The 17,807-nt window shown below is 38.9% G+C and overlaps 1 protein-coding gene across 4 annotated transcripts in view; it reads left to right on the top strand.

Moving 5' to 3' along the window:
• Nucleotides 1-454: 454 nt before the first annotated feature.
• APH1B (aph-1 homolog B, gamma-secretase subunit) overlaps nt 455-17,807 on the top strand; it is a 29,847-nt gene continuing 12,494 nt past the window's right edge. For 2 of the 4 annotated variants that reach the window (XM_058541778.1, XM_058541777.1), the window contains exons 1-4: nt 455-637; nt 1,980-2,150; nt 6,879-6,949; nt 7,772-7,894. In XM_058541778.1, coding sequence (XP_058397761.1) covers nt 525-637; nt 1,980-2,150; nt 6,879-6,949; nt 7,772-7,894 — 478 coding nt within the window. In that variant the 5' untranslated portion in view covers nt 455-524. The remainder of the gene's footprint in view (nt 638-1,979; nt 2,151-6,878; nt 6,950-7,771; nt 7,895-17,807) is intronic. The other 2 variants (XM_058541776.1, XM_058541779.1) reach the window with 2 other exon arrangements.

Raw genomic sequence — 17,807 nt, forward strand, 5'->3', positions numbered from 1 at the left:
ACTATGCAAATGGAAAAATACGCTTCAAAATAGTTTCCTTTATTTAGAGATTGAATCCTTCCTCTGTTCGGCGCTAAGTTTTTCTTTAGTTGACCTGGTTCTTTCCCCGTTCTCTGCTGCAAAGCGGGCTGGGACTTCCCCTCGTATCCACCTCGAGACTGGCTCGGTGGCCTGATCGACGTGTTAGTGTGGTGGGGGTTGAGGGGTGGGGGGCGCTATTGCCCCGGCCCTAAAGTCGCCAGCAAACGCTGCCCTGGATCACGAACTGCTGCGCGGCCCAGGGCGGCCCCAGACGCGGGGTGGGGCCGAAAGCCGGCGATGAGGCTCGCCGCCGCGCCCCGCCCCGCCGCCGCGCCCCGCCCCGCCGCCGCGCCCCGCCCCCGCCCCGCCCCCGCCGCCGCGCCCCGCCCCGCCGCCGCGCCCCGCCCCGCCGCCGCGCCCCTCCTCGCCCCGCGTTCAGCTCTGTCAGCGCACCGCACACCTCGCGTTCCCGCCAGGCCCCCGGGCCGCCTTCTGCGGTCGCCATGACGGCGGCCGTGTTCTTCGGTTGCGCTTTCATTGCTTTTGGGCCTGCGCTCGCGCTCTACATCTTCACCATCGCCACCGAGCCGTTGCGCGTCATCTTCCTCATCATCGGGTGAGGCAGTTGCGCCGGGAATCTCGGACCCCGTTGACTCCCCCTCTCCACCCAGGGTACCGGCGTCCCCACCAAACGGCTGGACCTTGTTGGGCTTTGGAGGGGAGAAGGGTTGAGAGAGAGAGAGCCGAGATCCCGCTCTCTGGGACTCCCAGGGTCGGCGGGAAAAAAACGAGAGTCCCGCGACCCCAGAGGGCAGGCTCTGGGGAGGGAGCTGACCCTGTGGGTCTCAGAAAACCCTAATGCTTGGCTGCTGAGTTTTTGCCTAGGGTCCGTGGGTGGGCTTTAGTGAGTCGTGAAGCCATTAAAATTGTATGAAAAAATTGTGGATAAGTTCAAATATGCATCTTGTATTTTTCTGGAGAGGGGGCCCCTCAGATCTGTTTCCCTCAGATTCTCACAGGCGTCTGTAATCCCAAAGGGGTTAAGAGCCATTCGCACCTGGGGATCAGGTGCTTGAAAACCTACCGATGCCCAACTCCTACCCCAGCTCAAATGAATCGGAATGTCTAGGGGGTGGAATTCGGGCTAGAGATTTTTTGAAGCTCCCCGGATGATTCAGGTGTGCGCCAAAGGGTGGAAACCTGCGAAAACACCGAAGCACCTGTCAGTGCATCTCCTTGCGGGAGCTTGGTAAATACTGAACTCTGGTGGTGATAGTGGTCATAATCCTAGTTTTCACCTGTCTGGCAGCTCCTACTGGGGCTCCCCGCCACCCTTGAGTCTAGGCCAGCGATTCCCACTTTTTCTGAGGTTCTTCACCTCTCACTGCTGTATTGAAAGTGCTGCATCACCTGTGTCATTTTAAAAACAACGGAGATTTGGGCAAAAGGTTTGTAAAGCTTGTTGTAATCGTTAAAATCCACAGGAATGTTGTAAAAACCAGGCCTGGAAAACTAATCTAGATCAGAGCACAGGTTTTCAACCTCTGGATTTTATACCAATCCAGAGATGTAGGCATTTTTCTAGAAAAGACACTTCTATTTGCACATCAATGGGCAAAACTTAATTAGGAGGAGTAGCAAATAACCAAGTTTCCAACTAGATAGTCCTTGGCGGGTAGTCTGCGGATGTACTTACAAATAGCAGGGTGACTGAAAAAGAGTGATTGTTAGGAAGAATCTCAAATTCCTCTTGGACTGCGTGTTCATCTCACTAGGGAAAATGCACCATTGATTAAGAACAGTTGATCCAGAACATCACTTTATGAGGATTTTTTGTTTCCTTATTAAAGAGTCAGGAACTGTTCATCTCAAGCAGGGTTTTTTTTTTTTTTTTTTTGCTTTTAAATCATTATTAATCCTATTCACTTGTAACCTTTTCTTTTTTTCCTAATTTTCAGAGCTTTCTTTTGGTTGGTGTCTCTACTCCTTTCCTCCCTTGTTTGGTTCATAGCAGGAACCATTACTGGTGACAAAGATGGACCAACACAGAAATACCTGCTGATCTTTGGGGTGTTAGTCTCAGTCTTTATCCAAGAAATGTTCCGGTTTGCATATTATAAACTTTTAAAGTAAGTTAAATGTTTGCTTTACCTTTTTTTCCCAATTACATTTGAATTGTGATTTAGTAGTTTGAAACATTAAAATAGTGTGGTATTTGAGGGTCCATCCCTTCCTACCTAGTTCAAAGCCAAGAGATTGTACATTTCCAGCCTGAAAATATTGAGTATTTTAACGTGTGGACGTTCCTGCCTGCCTTCACTCATTCAAAAAAATTTCTTGAGAATTTACTCAATACCAGGCACTATCCTAGGCACTGGGGATACATCATGATTAAAATCTATGTCCTCATGGAAGTTATATTATAGGAGAAAGAGATAGATAACAAATGAATGAACAAGAAAATGCTTTGTATATTAGAAGATAATAAGTGCCGTGGAGAAAGATAAGCTAGAGAAAGTCATTGAAACAACCACCACCACCATTCTAGCTTAGCGCTTGTATGTGCTTCTCTTGCCACCACCTAAAATAAATAATTATTATGGAGATTATGTCTACCATTATTTTGACTGTATTAGGGGAAAATGGGTTCATTTTGTGATTTTCCCTATCTATAACAGAAAAATACATTTAAAAAAAAGCTGTGGGGACAAGTTCCCTTTTTAGGCCAGAAAGGAGGTCATCTGTAGGAACCATGAGGACCTCACATGAAACCACTGATTTGAAACACAGCTTGAACTTGGAACCATATTTTCTTCCAGGCAGTCATGAGGTTGGCTTTGATTATGTAGTAAGACTTAGTAGAGTGATAAATGTGCTATCTCTTTTCATTTCTGCAAATGAGATAATTAAGGCACTCCAGGAATTTCATGGATGTACCCAAGACAGAATCTCAACAATATCTCTTATAATAGGCTTCTGATAATTTGTTCTTGCTAATATGCTAGGCCTTCTGTATTTTTTACTTGTTGCTTTTAATAAAAGATAATGAAATTTAATAATGAAGCAATTTAAATTACAAATAGAAAACCAGGAAGCCCTTGCTTAGAAGCAAAAGTCATATGTTGGAAATTTCATTTTTAAACCTTTTCTATTAGTTCCTAGAAATATTAAAGAGCAACAAACAAATATCGAAGATAATGTTAAGTTTCCGTGGGAATACAGTATCCTTAACAGATGGACATTCAACTGTGGGTGAATGTTTCTGGTATGCAGCAGTTACTACCATTCCAAAATTTAATTTTAATTGTAGAATAGATTAAGGTAATCAAAATCTCCCTCTTTCTGACCTCGGCTCCACACGGGCAAATGAAATCTCTGTCACATGGTTGTCATCTTGTTTCTTTCAAGGCTAAACATTCCTCATTTCTTCACCTGGCCCTCAGAAGACCTAGATGTGGCTTCCAAAGCTTTTCCTGTCTCAGTTCTTTTATGTTAGTAGACACAGCCCTTTTTGTCAGTGCCTGGGGTTTACTTGTGCTCAGGACCCAGCACAGTACTCTGCTGTGGTCAAAGTGCGGAGAGCAGCAGCCCTTCTCACCCTTGACTGGGCCCTGTTCTCTTAACAGCTCAGCTTCAGGTTGCACTGGGTTTTCCTGTCAGCAACATCATTGGCTCACGTTGGTTTTGCATTCTCACATATGATGGTTCTAATTTTGAAACAAACTTAATTTCGAATAGATTTTCACAGTTTAGGACATGGGTTTAGTCACCCCTTAGCACTTTAGGTTCTAAAACCTGACTTACCTGAGTGGCTAAATGAGTATCTGCTGTTCTTCACTACCTTGTTTCTTCAGAGTTTCCACCTGAAATGCATCCCTTTATTGGCACTAACCTATGGTTGCAAAGGACTACAAGCTGAACATGGGTTGCCATTTTTAATGAGGGCAGTGAGGGAGTAGGGCCACATGCAGAAGGAATTATGGCTGTCAGTTTGCAGGCTCTCATGCCAGCAAGTTCAGAGAAGCCTCTTTGGTGTTCTGGGGAAACCACATATGCTCCTCTGAAAGGACCTTTGGAAATTTGCAAACAGGTAGTAGGACAAACCTGTATTAACAGGTGCCTTTGTTTGCCTTTGCAAAATGCATCTTTAACAAGCTTTTGAAATATTGTACAATATTTTCCTAGCAAAATTCAGAAATGTTGGATGTTATATAGTTATGTGTTAAAACAAGTTTGAGAATTATTATGGTACTTTATTCATGACTAACATATATATAGATACATTTAAGTTGTTCTCTTATGCTACACTACATTCAAATATAGGAACTTGGGTTTAATCAATATTTTAACTATCTCCACTGCCAAAGTAAATTTTGAACTTTAAAGTACTGCCTTAATCAAATCTTTGCTATCTGAATTTGGTGCCAGATTAAAATGTGGAGAGTTTGTACCAGTTTTTTTTTTTTTTTTTTTTTTACGTATATGGAATTGAATCAAAATATTTATCATTGCAGTCTAATATAAATTTATTTCATGGGTCAGGCCTTAGGAACAGTACTTCATCTCGAATGAAGGAGTGACTAAATAAATTGTAACTTTCAGCTTAGCAAAGAGTTGCACATGAGAAATTGGCAGGTGGCCACAAGTGATAGCACTTTCTACATTAATTTAAAAAAATCCAAGTTATGGTTTTGTACCTTATCTAAACCATACATTAGAATTGTTTTGGTTTGGATTGAAGCTTTTATAATTTAATTCAATTTTGTCTTATAATGCTGATACCATAAATATTTGGTAATTTTAGAAAATTTTCCATTTATAGAAAAAAATGTTAAGATAATCATTGCAGTTTCTTAAAAGGCATAAGTCTGTTTTTTAAAATTTCTAAAATGGTATTTAATTTATATGCATATTTTTTGGTACTGTCCCTCACTACACATACGAAAAAGAATCAGAACAAACAAGAAAGACAGTCTGATTTATCCATAGTTTTTCAAAGTGTATATTTAAACAGTTGGGCTTTTTCTTTTTGTTCTTGGAAACAATAAAAGATACAAAGAATTTTCCACTTCAGTAAAATGGTCAAATTAAAAACTGTCCCTTACATCATCAGTTGTGTGTTCTGTCCGTCAGGAACGCAGAAACTAATGGTGTTTTGTACTTTTTCACTTCCTAAGGTTAGCATTGTGAACTGTTAGTGCCATAGACCTTTCCTCCTACAAACTTGCAACACAGAATGAGGAAGTTTGTTAAACTTTTGAATTTATTTAATATATTTGTGATAGCAGTACTTCGCTATACCAAATAGCAAAAATCTTTTATTCATTACTGAGCAATTTACATAAAACAGAAATCCTCCAAAATTTATTGATTCTATTATACCATTATATCCATTTGTTGATGGATTATTACTCTTATATATGTCTCTAAGCTTTAATTAGCCTTTAACAACATTCCTGTGACAGGTAAGTTTATTTAGGAAAATTGGAGATTTTATTTGGTGACTGCTCCAAAGAAAGATGACGGTCACTCAAGTTTTGGCTCATGTCCTTGCTACCAAATGATGCTTCCAATGATGCTACCAAATGATGAAGCGCACTGAAATGGCAAATTGTTTCTTTTGAATCTAGAAAAGCAAAAGACCTTTTCATTATACTTATTCCTATTGTGGTTGAATTCTGCGTTGCCTTAACTTAATGTAATCAATGATATTTATATTTATGTAACGAATAGGCCAACTATAATTAATATGCATACCTTGAATTAACACAATGCTCATAAGTGTGCGTGGTTAATTTAATTTTTTACTCTTAGAGTTAAGCTAACTCATTTTTGTTTCAGCACTTGCTGAAAAATCATTCTAAAATATTTGATTCCTTTATTGCTTTAATAAATACACTTTATATAAATATAATTTAAATATCCTTTGAGTCAAGATCATTGTTGCTGAGCTTCTAGCCAACAAGGGTTAGTAATAGTGACACTAGTGGAACCAACTAGCCACAGCTTGCATTCCTAACACATCTGCACGGTGGGCAGGGACTCATGGTAAGTTTGTGAATTGTCCACACGGAAGCATGGATATGATCATTCTGAAGATCGTTTCTTATCGAGCAGTATTCTAATGTTTCATTCAGGTATTCATTTATCTCCTTTTCTGAAGGTAGCATTTTGTTCTCCCCTGAAGCATGATTGGGGATATGAAACAAATATGTACAGTATTTTAGAATCAGAAGACCATATGATTAAGTACCCATGTGAGAGATCAGACCATCAGTATTATAGGATTTAAGAGTAAGGAGAGATTAGTGATTACCAATCCTTGGTAAAGGTGGCTTCTTTGAGAAATTGCTGCCTGAACTAGACTTTGAAGGAAGAGTATAATTTAGGTTCTGTGGAGTGGGAGGTAGATAGATGGGAGGGTGGCAGAATAAGTATAACTCAGGCAAAAGATAAAGTACCAACAAAGTGGGATTGAAGATATAGTACTTTGGGAAGAGGAAAAATTCAGAGTGGTAGATGCCATTTGATATTGAATTAAATATTTACTGAGCTCAGAAAGTAGTCAGAAATGTTGCTTTTTTTCTTATTAAACTCAATGCCTGAGGGCTTGTTTACTTATATTTTTCTTATGTTTTTCCCCTCTCTGTGAAAGTCAGATAAAAGGCAAAAGTTGGTTGGAAATTTTGGTTGATTTTGGTTAATTGAAAATTTGCTTGGTTTTGTTTAAATGGATTTTAGATTTAGAGTATAACCTGATCAAAAGCCTCAGTAAATATCTGGATTTTGAAATATCTTGTGTTTTCCTGATATACTACTTTTTCTTTAAAAAAATTATCTGTGTGGTTTTATTTTAGAAAAGCCAATGAAGGTTTGAAGAATATAAACGCAGATGAGACAGCACCGTCTATGCGACTGCTGGCCTATGGTAGGTTAGAACTGCATGATATCTTTAAGAAAAAAGATTAGACTTGACATAAAAGCCATTTTTATCTTTTACGTCTTTGTAGATTTCAAATAGTATTTTATTACTGCCTTGGCCTATTGGTGTACATTGTTTATTTTTCCAGCTTTCCAGGGCCCTTATGTAAAGGCAAGTGATTGCAGGTGACCCTTATCTGTGTGTCCACTAAATATTAACCAGGTTTGAAAGTTAGGTTTTTAACATGGATACACTCTAGTTAATTGGCAATTTCTAAGTGGTATTACTGTTACCTTCTCTGGGTGGTTACCATGACTTTGGCTGTAATGGGAAGACTCTTCATGTTAATACAGTTAATACTTCTGCATATTTTTCTTTCAGAATTATGTTTTAAAGATTGGATCTAGGTCCCTAAGTTGAGTCACCCCAGTTTGGCCCAGGGATCACTCCTTATCATACACAGTCACCCCTCAAGCTCAGTTCTGGTTCTAAGCCATCAAACTTAATTCTACAGACTCTTACCATAAACTAAAGCCAGAACTTCAGCGTTGTATCCTTCTGTCTCGCCTATTACTTCTGTGCCTTTCTAGATCTTTTTCATTTCTGTGCTATGTTCCGCTATTCATTTCCTTTCCTCTTCCCCTGTTCTCTTTTAATTCATCATTTAGCCAAGCACTTGCCTTTTCTGAGCCAGCTCTCCACTGCTTCTCCAACAGCATGTACACCCTTTCCCCTTCAACAAAATAGTATTCTCTAGACCTTGGAAATTTGATTTGAAGAGAAATCATAGCATATAAAGGGCTTAACAGTGTTTTTCTTCCTCTTCAGTTTCTGGCTTGGGCTTTGGAATCATGAGTGGAGTATTTTCCTTTGTAAATACCTTGTCTGACTCCTTGGGGCCAGGCACGGTGGGCATTCATGGAGACTCTCCCCAGTTCTTCCTAAATTCAGGTACGTGCCTGCTAGCTGTGAATGTTCAGCCTTCTGGTCTAAATGAACATCCTTATTAGAGTTCTCTAGCTTAGGAATTCAAGTGAATAGAAGTTTATGTTATACCTTTTAAAAGCAAAATACAGTTAGACACCACGAAGTAAGGGACCTAGGAAAATAAAAAGTTGCTTGGAGTATTTTAGGATTTTAGAGTAGAATTTAGCTTGCGTAAAATTTATTTTTATTTTACTATACTAACAATGTTGCTGTATACTTGATGTATTAGAAGTGAATTTTATAGGCTGTATGCTCTTTTTTGGTTTTTATTAGTTTATATTTATCTTCAGTATAAGCCCTAATCTTTAATTAATTTGTCATCTTGGCCCCTTTTTGGGATAGGCATTATAATTTAATCTTGAAAATGAGAGGAAAAAAATGGTTCTTGTTTAATGTGAAGTAGTGTCATACATCTAAAAATGTATATTTAAATATATGTGTATCATTTAAAGAATAACAACCCATCTACCCTATTCCTTAAGAACTGGAACATTTGCAGGAACTTAGTGCCCCTTGTTCCTCATCACTCCTCCCTTACAGGTAACAGTTGCCCTGATTTTGTGTTATTAATTCCCTAGGTTAACCAGGTTTGAAAGTTAATGTTAACATGTTACTTGTTTTGAAGGTAAAACATAGAAGTTTTACCTTCATGTATGTATCTGAAAAAAATTAATATTTAGTTTTCTTACTTTTGAACATTTAAAAATAAATCGTACTTTATTCTTTAACAAAAAGAAATTGAGGAAAAAATGATAATAAATGAGTTGACCTTTTTATCCAAAGATACAGTATAAAAGGACCAATTTATTTCAGACTGCTTTTTCATCCATCATATAAAAATTGTCATCATGAAGTGATGATCACACACATTTCAGGGTTGATAATGTATGTAATTAACGTAAAATTTCTCATAAATTCCACAAGAAGAATCTTTTAAACAACAGTTTTACAAAACCCCAGTGTATTTTTTGTTATCTCCACAAGTTATATCATTGAAATAAGTGACCCCATGCACATATTCTTTTAATTAAATCATTATGTATTTAACACCTAAAAGTAATTTCTGTCCTCAAGGAGCTTGCCCTCTAGTAGGGGGAATAAGATAAGAAAAAGTGAATAAGCATTTCAGTACAGTTTGAGGTAATAATAGAAAAGATATAAGGAGGTATGACTAAATTAAAAAAAAATTGCTGCAGTAGTTCAGAGACCTCCTGCATGTTGTAGTGATCCCCAAACCCAATGGACTTTTGTTCACTATTTCAGTTCAGGCCTCAGCATCTCTTGTCTAGATTACTGCCTTCAATCCCCAGCTGGTTAGTCTTTCCTCAACACACTTTCCATATGAATCCATCATGTATGCAGCCACCAAACTAATATTCCCTGTACAAAAATGTGTAATGGCTTTCCAAGGTATACAGGATAGAGTCAAGGCCCTTTACATCTGGCTGCAAGTTAGAGGATGGGAAAGTGTGTTAATGGGTCATACTTATTTAGTGGTGCCTCCATCATAGCAAATTATCTTCCTTTTAAACATTCCATAATTAGAATATTTCTGGCAAGTTTTTTTAATGATTGTAATACCAAGTGTTAGGTTTTTAGAACAAATGTTATATTAATAGTTAAAGTCTGTTAGAGTCTTATATAAGTTAACAAGACATAATCAGGAAGGGATATTACTGCTACATTTTTCTATATTTTCTTAAATCGGTCTATTATACTGCTACATAAGCAATTTTCTTTTGGTTCTCAAGTAGCATCCTCCTAATGGAGCGTATTTTTCTGCCAGCTTCTTTCACTAGATGGTGCTAATTCTCTTTGGTGAGCCAGGCTGTTTTCATAAGACGAGCTTAAAATGATTCATGTGGAAGAAAGTAAAAGAAAGATGTGCTAGTGATTTGGGGATTATATTTGTAATTTCTTTAAATTCAAGGGAAAATTCAAAGAAAATAAAATATTTTAATGTTTTTAGCTAAGTTAGGATGGCAGGCTGACGGTGCTGTGAATATCTACCTATAGAGTGAAAGAGCAGCTGTTACTTTATCATATGCAAGAGTTTCTTATTTGTTATAACATCATTCTTTGGAGCATAAACTTTGAATTGTACGTTTAAGAAATTACTTTTTATTGCATTTAAAAATAACCCCAAATTTTGTATATATTTGTGTTATATATATTATTTATAACTGATGTTGTTACCATTTATTTAGGCGTGAGCTCATTTTAATTTTTCAGTTAAATCTATAAGTTTATGTGCTAGTTTAACATGTTCTATACAAATGCCTAAGTAATAATCAGAATAAGGACTATGGGGTTACTAATTAGTGTACCTATGTTGGTGTAAGATATACCCTATATGATACCTGTGTGTACGTAGGTTTTCATGTTACAGGTAGGCATAGTTTATAAAGAATATGTATGTATAAGTGCTTTTTTATTTGTAGTTGTGTAGTAGGCTAGCATTAACTTTTATTAAAATCATTACCATTTCTTGGTAATGCTGTATAGAGGCAAGAGTATGGGAATTGGAGTCCTGAGTTCAAGTCTTATCCTGGCTCATTAATTTTGTATTTTGGACAAGTCTATTTGATCATTTCATCACTTATTCCACAAGCAATTGTTAAGTATTTTTATTCAACAGGAGTTATACCGAGCTATGAAAATACAGCCTAGTTAATGTCTATACATTCTACTCATGGTGGGGAATAAAGACAAACAGCTAATTACAGTATAGTGTGATAAGTGCTATGATGAGGCAGAGCATTGAGCGCACAAAAGACAAGCCCTAACCCGCACTTGGATGGTATTGTACTTCTCCTTTGTTGCGTTTACCGCAGTTGTAATTTATTGGTCAATTGGGCAGTTATTTACGTCCCTTTCTCCAGCTGGCTGCTAAGCCATATAAGTGCAAGGACTGTGTCTGTCTCGTTCACTGCAGTATCCCCAACACTTTGTGGAGTCCTTTGTTTCTAGACAGACTCATAAATATTTATTGAAAAAATGAAAGCTAGGCACAGCTTATGGAGGAAGTACTGCTTTAGTAGAGACTTACAGGATGAGTAATATCCAGGCAGGCAAAGGAAGGGGGTTGTCAGGGAAGAATGTTCAGGCAGAGGGAAGAGTTTTCCCCAGGCCTCGAGGTAAGAAAGACATTGTTCACTGGGCAAAGGAAGTACTTGACTTTGATCTAACCCTCAATTTCCTCATCTTTCAGGAAGGGAAAAAATAATACCTAGCTCAGAGCTGTGAAGAATTAAAGGAAATTAATTTAGAGAATATATATTTAAGTGCTTTATAAACTGTAAGGTGGCCTAAGGGTAGAGAATTTGGTTCTTGAAATGAAAGAACAGAATTTAGAGAGAGGATAATTTCTTTAATTTGTGTGGAATCTGGGTTTATCTCTCTGAATTGCCTCCCTTATGCTTTAGAAGAAAAATGTCTTTAGTACTCAGTAAGAAGGACAGCTTATATATTTTTTTAAAACTTCCCCAAACCATTTAATTTATATTCTATTTTCTTGGCAGTACTCTTATCTAGGTAAGGTTTTAAACTTGTTAGTCACTAAACCTTTCACTAGGAGAAATTAATACGGGTCAGATCGAATGTGAAGTATCATGTTCAGTTCTGAGCATTGCGATTTAACAGAAATACTGAAGAACTAAGATTGGTATAGAAAAACATTGTCAGTATGGTGAATGATCTAGAAGCTGTGGCCTATGGGGTATGATTGAAAGAAAGAGGAATATTAAGCTTGAAGAAAAATAAAAGTAAGAGGAATGTGGGAGATTCCGTTTTTGTCCCAGTATGTCCTTCACCTATAATAGAATCATACATCCACATGCTTGCATGGCCTCATAATGGCTAGAATGTGCTTCCCTGCCCCTGGCTTTGAGCTCAGTCATGTGACTTGAATTGGCCAATTAGTGGACGTGATGTAAGTCAGAAGCTTAAAAAGCACTTACGTGGTTGGGCCAGCCCTCTTGGGCTCTGATCATGTGCTATGAGAGAGAACATGCTCTACATAGTTAATGCCCACTTAGCCTGGACCCCAGAATGGACACATATGGAGCAGATCTGGGCCCAACCTGCAGTGAGGAGCCAGACCCAGCTGTACCAGCAGCCTGCAGCAGAGCTGTTCAGCTGAGCCCAGCCCTAATCAGCCAAAGCACAGTCAACCTTTAGACCAGTGAGCATGAGAATAAATCCCTGTTGTTGTAACCCAGTGAGTTGCCTTTCTCATTCATCTTTTTTTCACAATATTTTAAGTATAATCTCTACAGTGTGGCAGTTTGTTAAACGTTTAGACTTTTAAATGAAAGCTCTTTGTAAGCAAGACTATCTCAAATAACTACACTACCAATTCCAAAATGTTAGAAAAAATATAACATCTATTAATGATACAGAGAGAATGATCGACAATGGAGCTTAATCTGCAATTCTTATCCATTCTGAACTTATTCGAATCTTAATTTCTTATAATAAATTATCAGTACTAACTGCCACTGCTTATGACACAAGGATATTCTATATGTTGTAATATGTTATCAATTTTATCATCAAATATGTATTTTCATTATATTGGTAGTGTAATAGTCTTTCCTTGAAGCTGCTCAAATAATGGAGAATGGAAAATTATACTTTCAGAATGTCTTTCACTAACCCTTGGCCTATTATAGACTCTAGTAGCCTGTGATACATTATCAAGTATGTAGAGCACAGGCAGCCATCTTTAGGCAGTGGGCAAACAGGGCAGCTCAGTGGACTGCTTCACCGAGTTTGGAAGAACGACATAGGCTGTGCTCTGAGACTTGGTGGCTCTTTCAGGTATGTTCCAGGCCACCTTCTGAGACACTGATGTCTCTTTCCTCACATGGCTGAGTGGCCAGCACCTGTCACCCCTTTGTAGCTCAGGCAGTCTAACTCCTTCTGCTTCTCTATTCTCTGCAGGCCTTGTTTCTTCTTCACATGCAAGTTGGTCCTTATTTTCTTCATCTACTACTGCCTTTAATTTCTGGTGGTTTTGATGTTTAGTTTCTTTTTCTTCAATGAATCTCACAGATTTTTCTCATAGCTGTAATGAGCAGGGTACTACCCTATAAAGTTGGAAAAAAGTAACATTTTTTGAATATCATCCATCGTCGTATCTTCCTTCATTTAGCCCTATAGGAATATGTGTTTTGTCCATTACATCGAATATTTATAATTTGAAAGGGGGAAAAAACCGCCCTGTTTTCAACTTGATTGATCAGTCTGGCCTTCCTCAGCAACCTTAGCTTGATCCTGTGCAGCTCCATGGCTATGCTGGAGAATGTGCTGGGAGTCCTGGCATTTACTGACCTGTTCTATGCCCACTTCTCACCAAGGATGTTCTTCACTGCTGGGACCACTTGCACCAGTTCACTCTTCTACCTCTACACAGCTCTTCTAAAGAGGATCAGGGGCCAGCCCACGTGGCCTAGTGGTTAAGTACGGTGCGCTCCGCTTTGGCGGCCCGGGTTTGGTTCCTGGGTGCAGACCTACACCACTCGTCTGTCAGTGGCCATGCTGTGGTAGCGGCTCACAGACAAAAAAAGAGGAAGATTGGCAGGGGATGTTAGCTCAGGGCGAATCTTCCTCAGCAAAAAGACAAAAAGAGAATCAGAATGTTCACATCACTGCTGCTGTATTGCACAATTTCTGGGGGAATAGTTCGCATGGAACATGTTTAATTGGTGTACTCTGAGGTTTTCCAACACTATTCCTGGAACAGATTTTAGCCAGATTTCCCAGAACCGGACTTTTTGTATTATATGCATAAGTGTTTGGAAATCTTCATGGTTCTCTTAAGGAATTAATCACCCTTGAGGTTTATTTTAAGGGATAGATCTGTTGGGTTTTATCACCTTTTTCATTATTCTAAAGTTCTTCACAAAAGATTTACTTGAATATTTTGATTTACAAAGATTTACTTGAATATTTACTTAAATATTTCAATCTTAGAATTGAAATCCCTTGTTTCAAATGGTAGACTGCTTTTCCGTCTCTAGGGGAACTTCCTCCCTGCATTCAGGGGAACAATGATTTGAAATACTGCTGATTCTCCTCAGAAATTCTGGAGGACAGAAGACAGTGAACAATATCTTTAAAGTGGTGTACCTCTGCAACCTTCCTCATCTCAGTTGATGCACCTCCATCTTTCCTGTTGCTCAGGCAAAAAACCTTGGAGTAATTCCTGAGTCTTCTCTTTTTCTCATAACGCACATCCAATCCAACTGCAAATCTTATCTTCAACTTCCATTTAAATGTCCATCCAAGTTGTTAAGGGTTTGGTTTTGCTTTGTATATGACATCAGGAATAGATGGTTTGCGAGCTGGTTTGAAGCAAGCTTTTAAAGAAAAGATAAATCTGATGGTGCTGAAACTATTCCAGGCCAGAACAAACATGGAAAGGCCCTAGTTAATTTCATGAAGTCAATGAAGCATTAATACAAAGTAATAGAATCCGGAGAGCCCCACACTCACTGCCCACTGCCAGAAGGTGGGTTCCCCATTAGGGGATTATACCCCAGGTTCCCATGAGCACTGCCTTAGACCCCACGCTGCCAATGGCAGCTCCAGCCAATGAATTTTGACATGGTTTGTTATGCAGCATTTTTGTGACAATAGCTGACTAATACGGAGAGTTTCAAATATTTTTTAATGTGCCACATATGGAAAAAAAGTTGACTTGTACTTCTTCGAAGAGCCTTCCTAGGATCAACAAGCAGGAGTTGGAGCAGGGCTTCTCAACCTTGGCACTGTTGACATTTGGGGTCAGATAATTCTTTGTTGGAGGGGATGCTGTGGTGTGAATTGTAGGGTACTCATCAGCATCCCTGGCTTCTGTCCACTAGATGCCAGAGGCACCCCTCCCCCAGTTGTAGTAACCAAAATTGTCTATAGACATTGACAAATGCCCTCTGGGGGCAAGATCACTCCACTTGAGAATCACTGTTAGAAGGCAGATTTGGGTTCAGTTTGAGAAGCAACTTTCCCACAGTAACTGTTTTAATGAAGTAAGCTCCTAAACTGTAAATATTTGAAGTGGGTGCTGTGGGATCTATTTTTTTCATTGCATAGGGGACTAGATCAGACAAATTCTAAGAGGTTTCCCAACACTGGCTCTGCACTGAAGAGCTAATTTGAGGAGAGAATTTCGTCATTCTTAACATTCGCTAGGGGGACTTAAAACATAAAATCGTATCCTTGGTAGTTTGTTCAGCTCATGAACATACGTCAGGAGCATTTTCATAAATATGAAATGATAAATGCTATTTAAATGCCTGTAGTCATTCAAATTGGTTTCAGGACATCTCCTTTATGATCTGGTTGGTATTAAGGGACAGGACTATGCCTTTCTTATGGCAGTACGAGATGGTTTTCAAAATGTCTTTTTTTAATCTTGGAGAATGTTGTTTGATTAGTAATAGATGTACATTTATATTATAATAAACTAGGTCACAGAATTCTCTTACATTTTTTAAAGCAAAAATTTAAAGTTAAATCTCTATTTCAGGAAAGGCATTTTCAAAAACGTTAATTTACTTCTGTGGCCTGACTCCTGCTTGGGCTAGGTCATTAGAGATCTCGCAAGAATCCAGTGAGTTTCTGCAACCCAAGAGGGATGGAGGAGAGCCCCTCATTTCACAGAACTCGGACACTCCAGACCCTTCTCTTACTTGGAGAAAGAAGCCAGAAGCCCATTGGTAATCACATCCTGCTTCTGGGCAGCTGAGGAGGCTCAGCCTTGGCTCTGGGAAGTCCTCCTCTGTCTGTTGCTGCCACCACCACCAGCCCCTGGTTCTCTCTGGCATGGTTAGAGATACTCTGAAGTTGTCAGGGGAAGCCAGATGATAGCGATTTCCATGCTGGCAGGATCCAATATTAGAATCAGTTGCTATCTTAGGCCATTGTCTTTACAAGGACAGAAGAGTAGATATCAGGAATGAGGGAGAGAGGGATAAGTGTGAAAATTTATGAATCTGTGTGCTAGAGCATGTAGGGTGTATTCACGCAGGAAGGATGAAAGAACCAAATAGTAAATGTAGCTTCTTAAAGATAGAACTGAAACATTTTGCTTAGAAAGAGGTTAGATTGTAACATTCTCGACCAAGAGAATTTGACTTAAAAGATTATTAGAAGAGGAAGTCCATTATCAAACTAAACAGCTACAATTTCACAAATAGATGTACAATACTTGTTAGAATTGTTCAGCTTTCTGATTAATATTCCAAAACATTAGAAATTATGGAAACTCCTTTTATTAATCTGGATTATAAACTAATTTTGATATTCTTATGGTTAACTTATAGAAGTTTTTTTGTTTTTTACTTTTAAGAATATTAGAACAAAGCAAATTTTAAGGTTAGATTCACTGAAGGACTTTTGGAATTTTATATTTAGGAACATGAAATGAGGAAGGTCTGGTAACTAAAAGATAGTACCCTAGAGATACTATTAGCAAATCTTCATCTCTAGTTGGAGTTAATTCCATTTACTAGAGAGAAATATCAAAATAGTATGTATGTAACTCTAGCTACATGTATGTGGCAAATGGTTTAGATATCCAGGTCTTGATTTCTGTTGGACCTCTAACCAGTTACAGAGGGAATAAGTAATAAATCCCAGTATTCTAAGTAGCACATTGTAATAGTTAAGGCTTATGATGACCATGGAAGCCAGCTAGAAACTAGTGCTAGCTAAATAAATAAGCAGTCAAGTAGGAATTTACAGTGTTTTAATAAATGTCTGAGAGATCCCCTTTAGGTATTGTGTTAATGAAACAGTAAACTGAAAAGATGAGGCAAAGTTCCATAAGACTGTTTTTTTTTTGTTTCTTTGTTTTGTGAGGAAGATTAGCCCTGAGCTAACATCCATTGCCAATCCTCCTCTTTTTGCTGAGGAAGATTGGCCCTGGGCTAACATCTGTGCCCATCTTCCTCTGCTTTATATGGGACGCTGCCACAGCATGGTTTGACAAGCGGTGCATCAGTCCGTGCCCAGGATCCAAACCTGTGAACCCCGGGCCACTGAAGTGGAGTGCGCGAACTTAACCGCTATGCCACCGGGCTGGCCCCCATGAGACTGTTTTGTTCACCATGATAGCCGCAGTGCCTAGAACAGTGCCTGGCCCGTACTGGGCACTGAATAAATACTTATTGTATGGATTAGTGAACAAGGGGAGGAATAAAATAACTGTAAGAGTAATACAAAGTCAGAGGAAGAAAATAAACGTAAGAGTAATACAAAGTCAGAGAAAGAAATAATCCACAAGAGTGAAGAAGAGTGAATTTTAAAATGTAGTCAAGTACCCAGGAAACTTGGATGAATGTGGTAGTTGGTTGCTGCCTTGCCTCACTTTTCTCACCTGATAGTCCAACTCACTAAATGCTGTGGCTTATTCATCTTTGAATCTGGAGACCACAGCACGTAGTAGCTATCATTTACTGAAAAGCCATGGTTTACAAAGCACTTCTCTTCCCTGCAACAACTCTATGAGGTATTATTATCCCCATTTTAGAAATAAAGGAAACAGAAGCTCAGAGAGGTTAAATATCTTGCCCGAACCCATATTGTGGAGCTGGGATTCCAACTCAGGATTGTGTGATGCCAGACGTCATATACATAATCTTCAGGCCAGACCATCCAGGTGCTCAGCAAATGTGTGTTGAGTGTTAAAAAGGAAAGAAAAATGGAGAAGAGTAGGTATCAGAAAGAATTCACCAGGGGCCAGCCTGGTGGCGCAAGCAGTTAAGTGCGCACGCTCTGCTGCGGCGGCCCGGGGTTCGCCGGTTGGGATCCTAGGCACGCACTGACGCACCGCTTGGCAACCCATACTGTGGCGACGTCCCATATAAAGTGG

This window comes from Diceros bicornis, chromosome 5 (assembly GCF_020826845.1).
Source record: "Diceros bicornis minor isolate mBicDic1 chromosome 5, mDicBic1.mat.cur, whole genome shotgun sequence".
Lineage (NCBI taxonomy): Eukaryota > Metazoa > Chordata > Mammalia > Perissodactyla > Rhinocerotidae > Diceros > Diceros bicornis.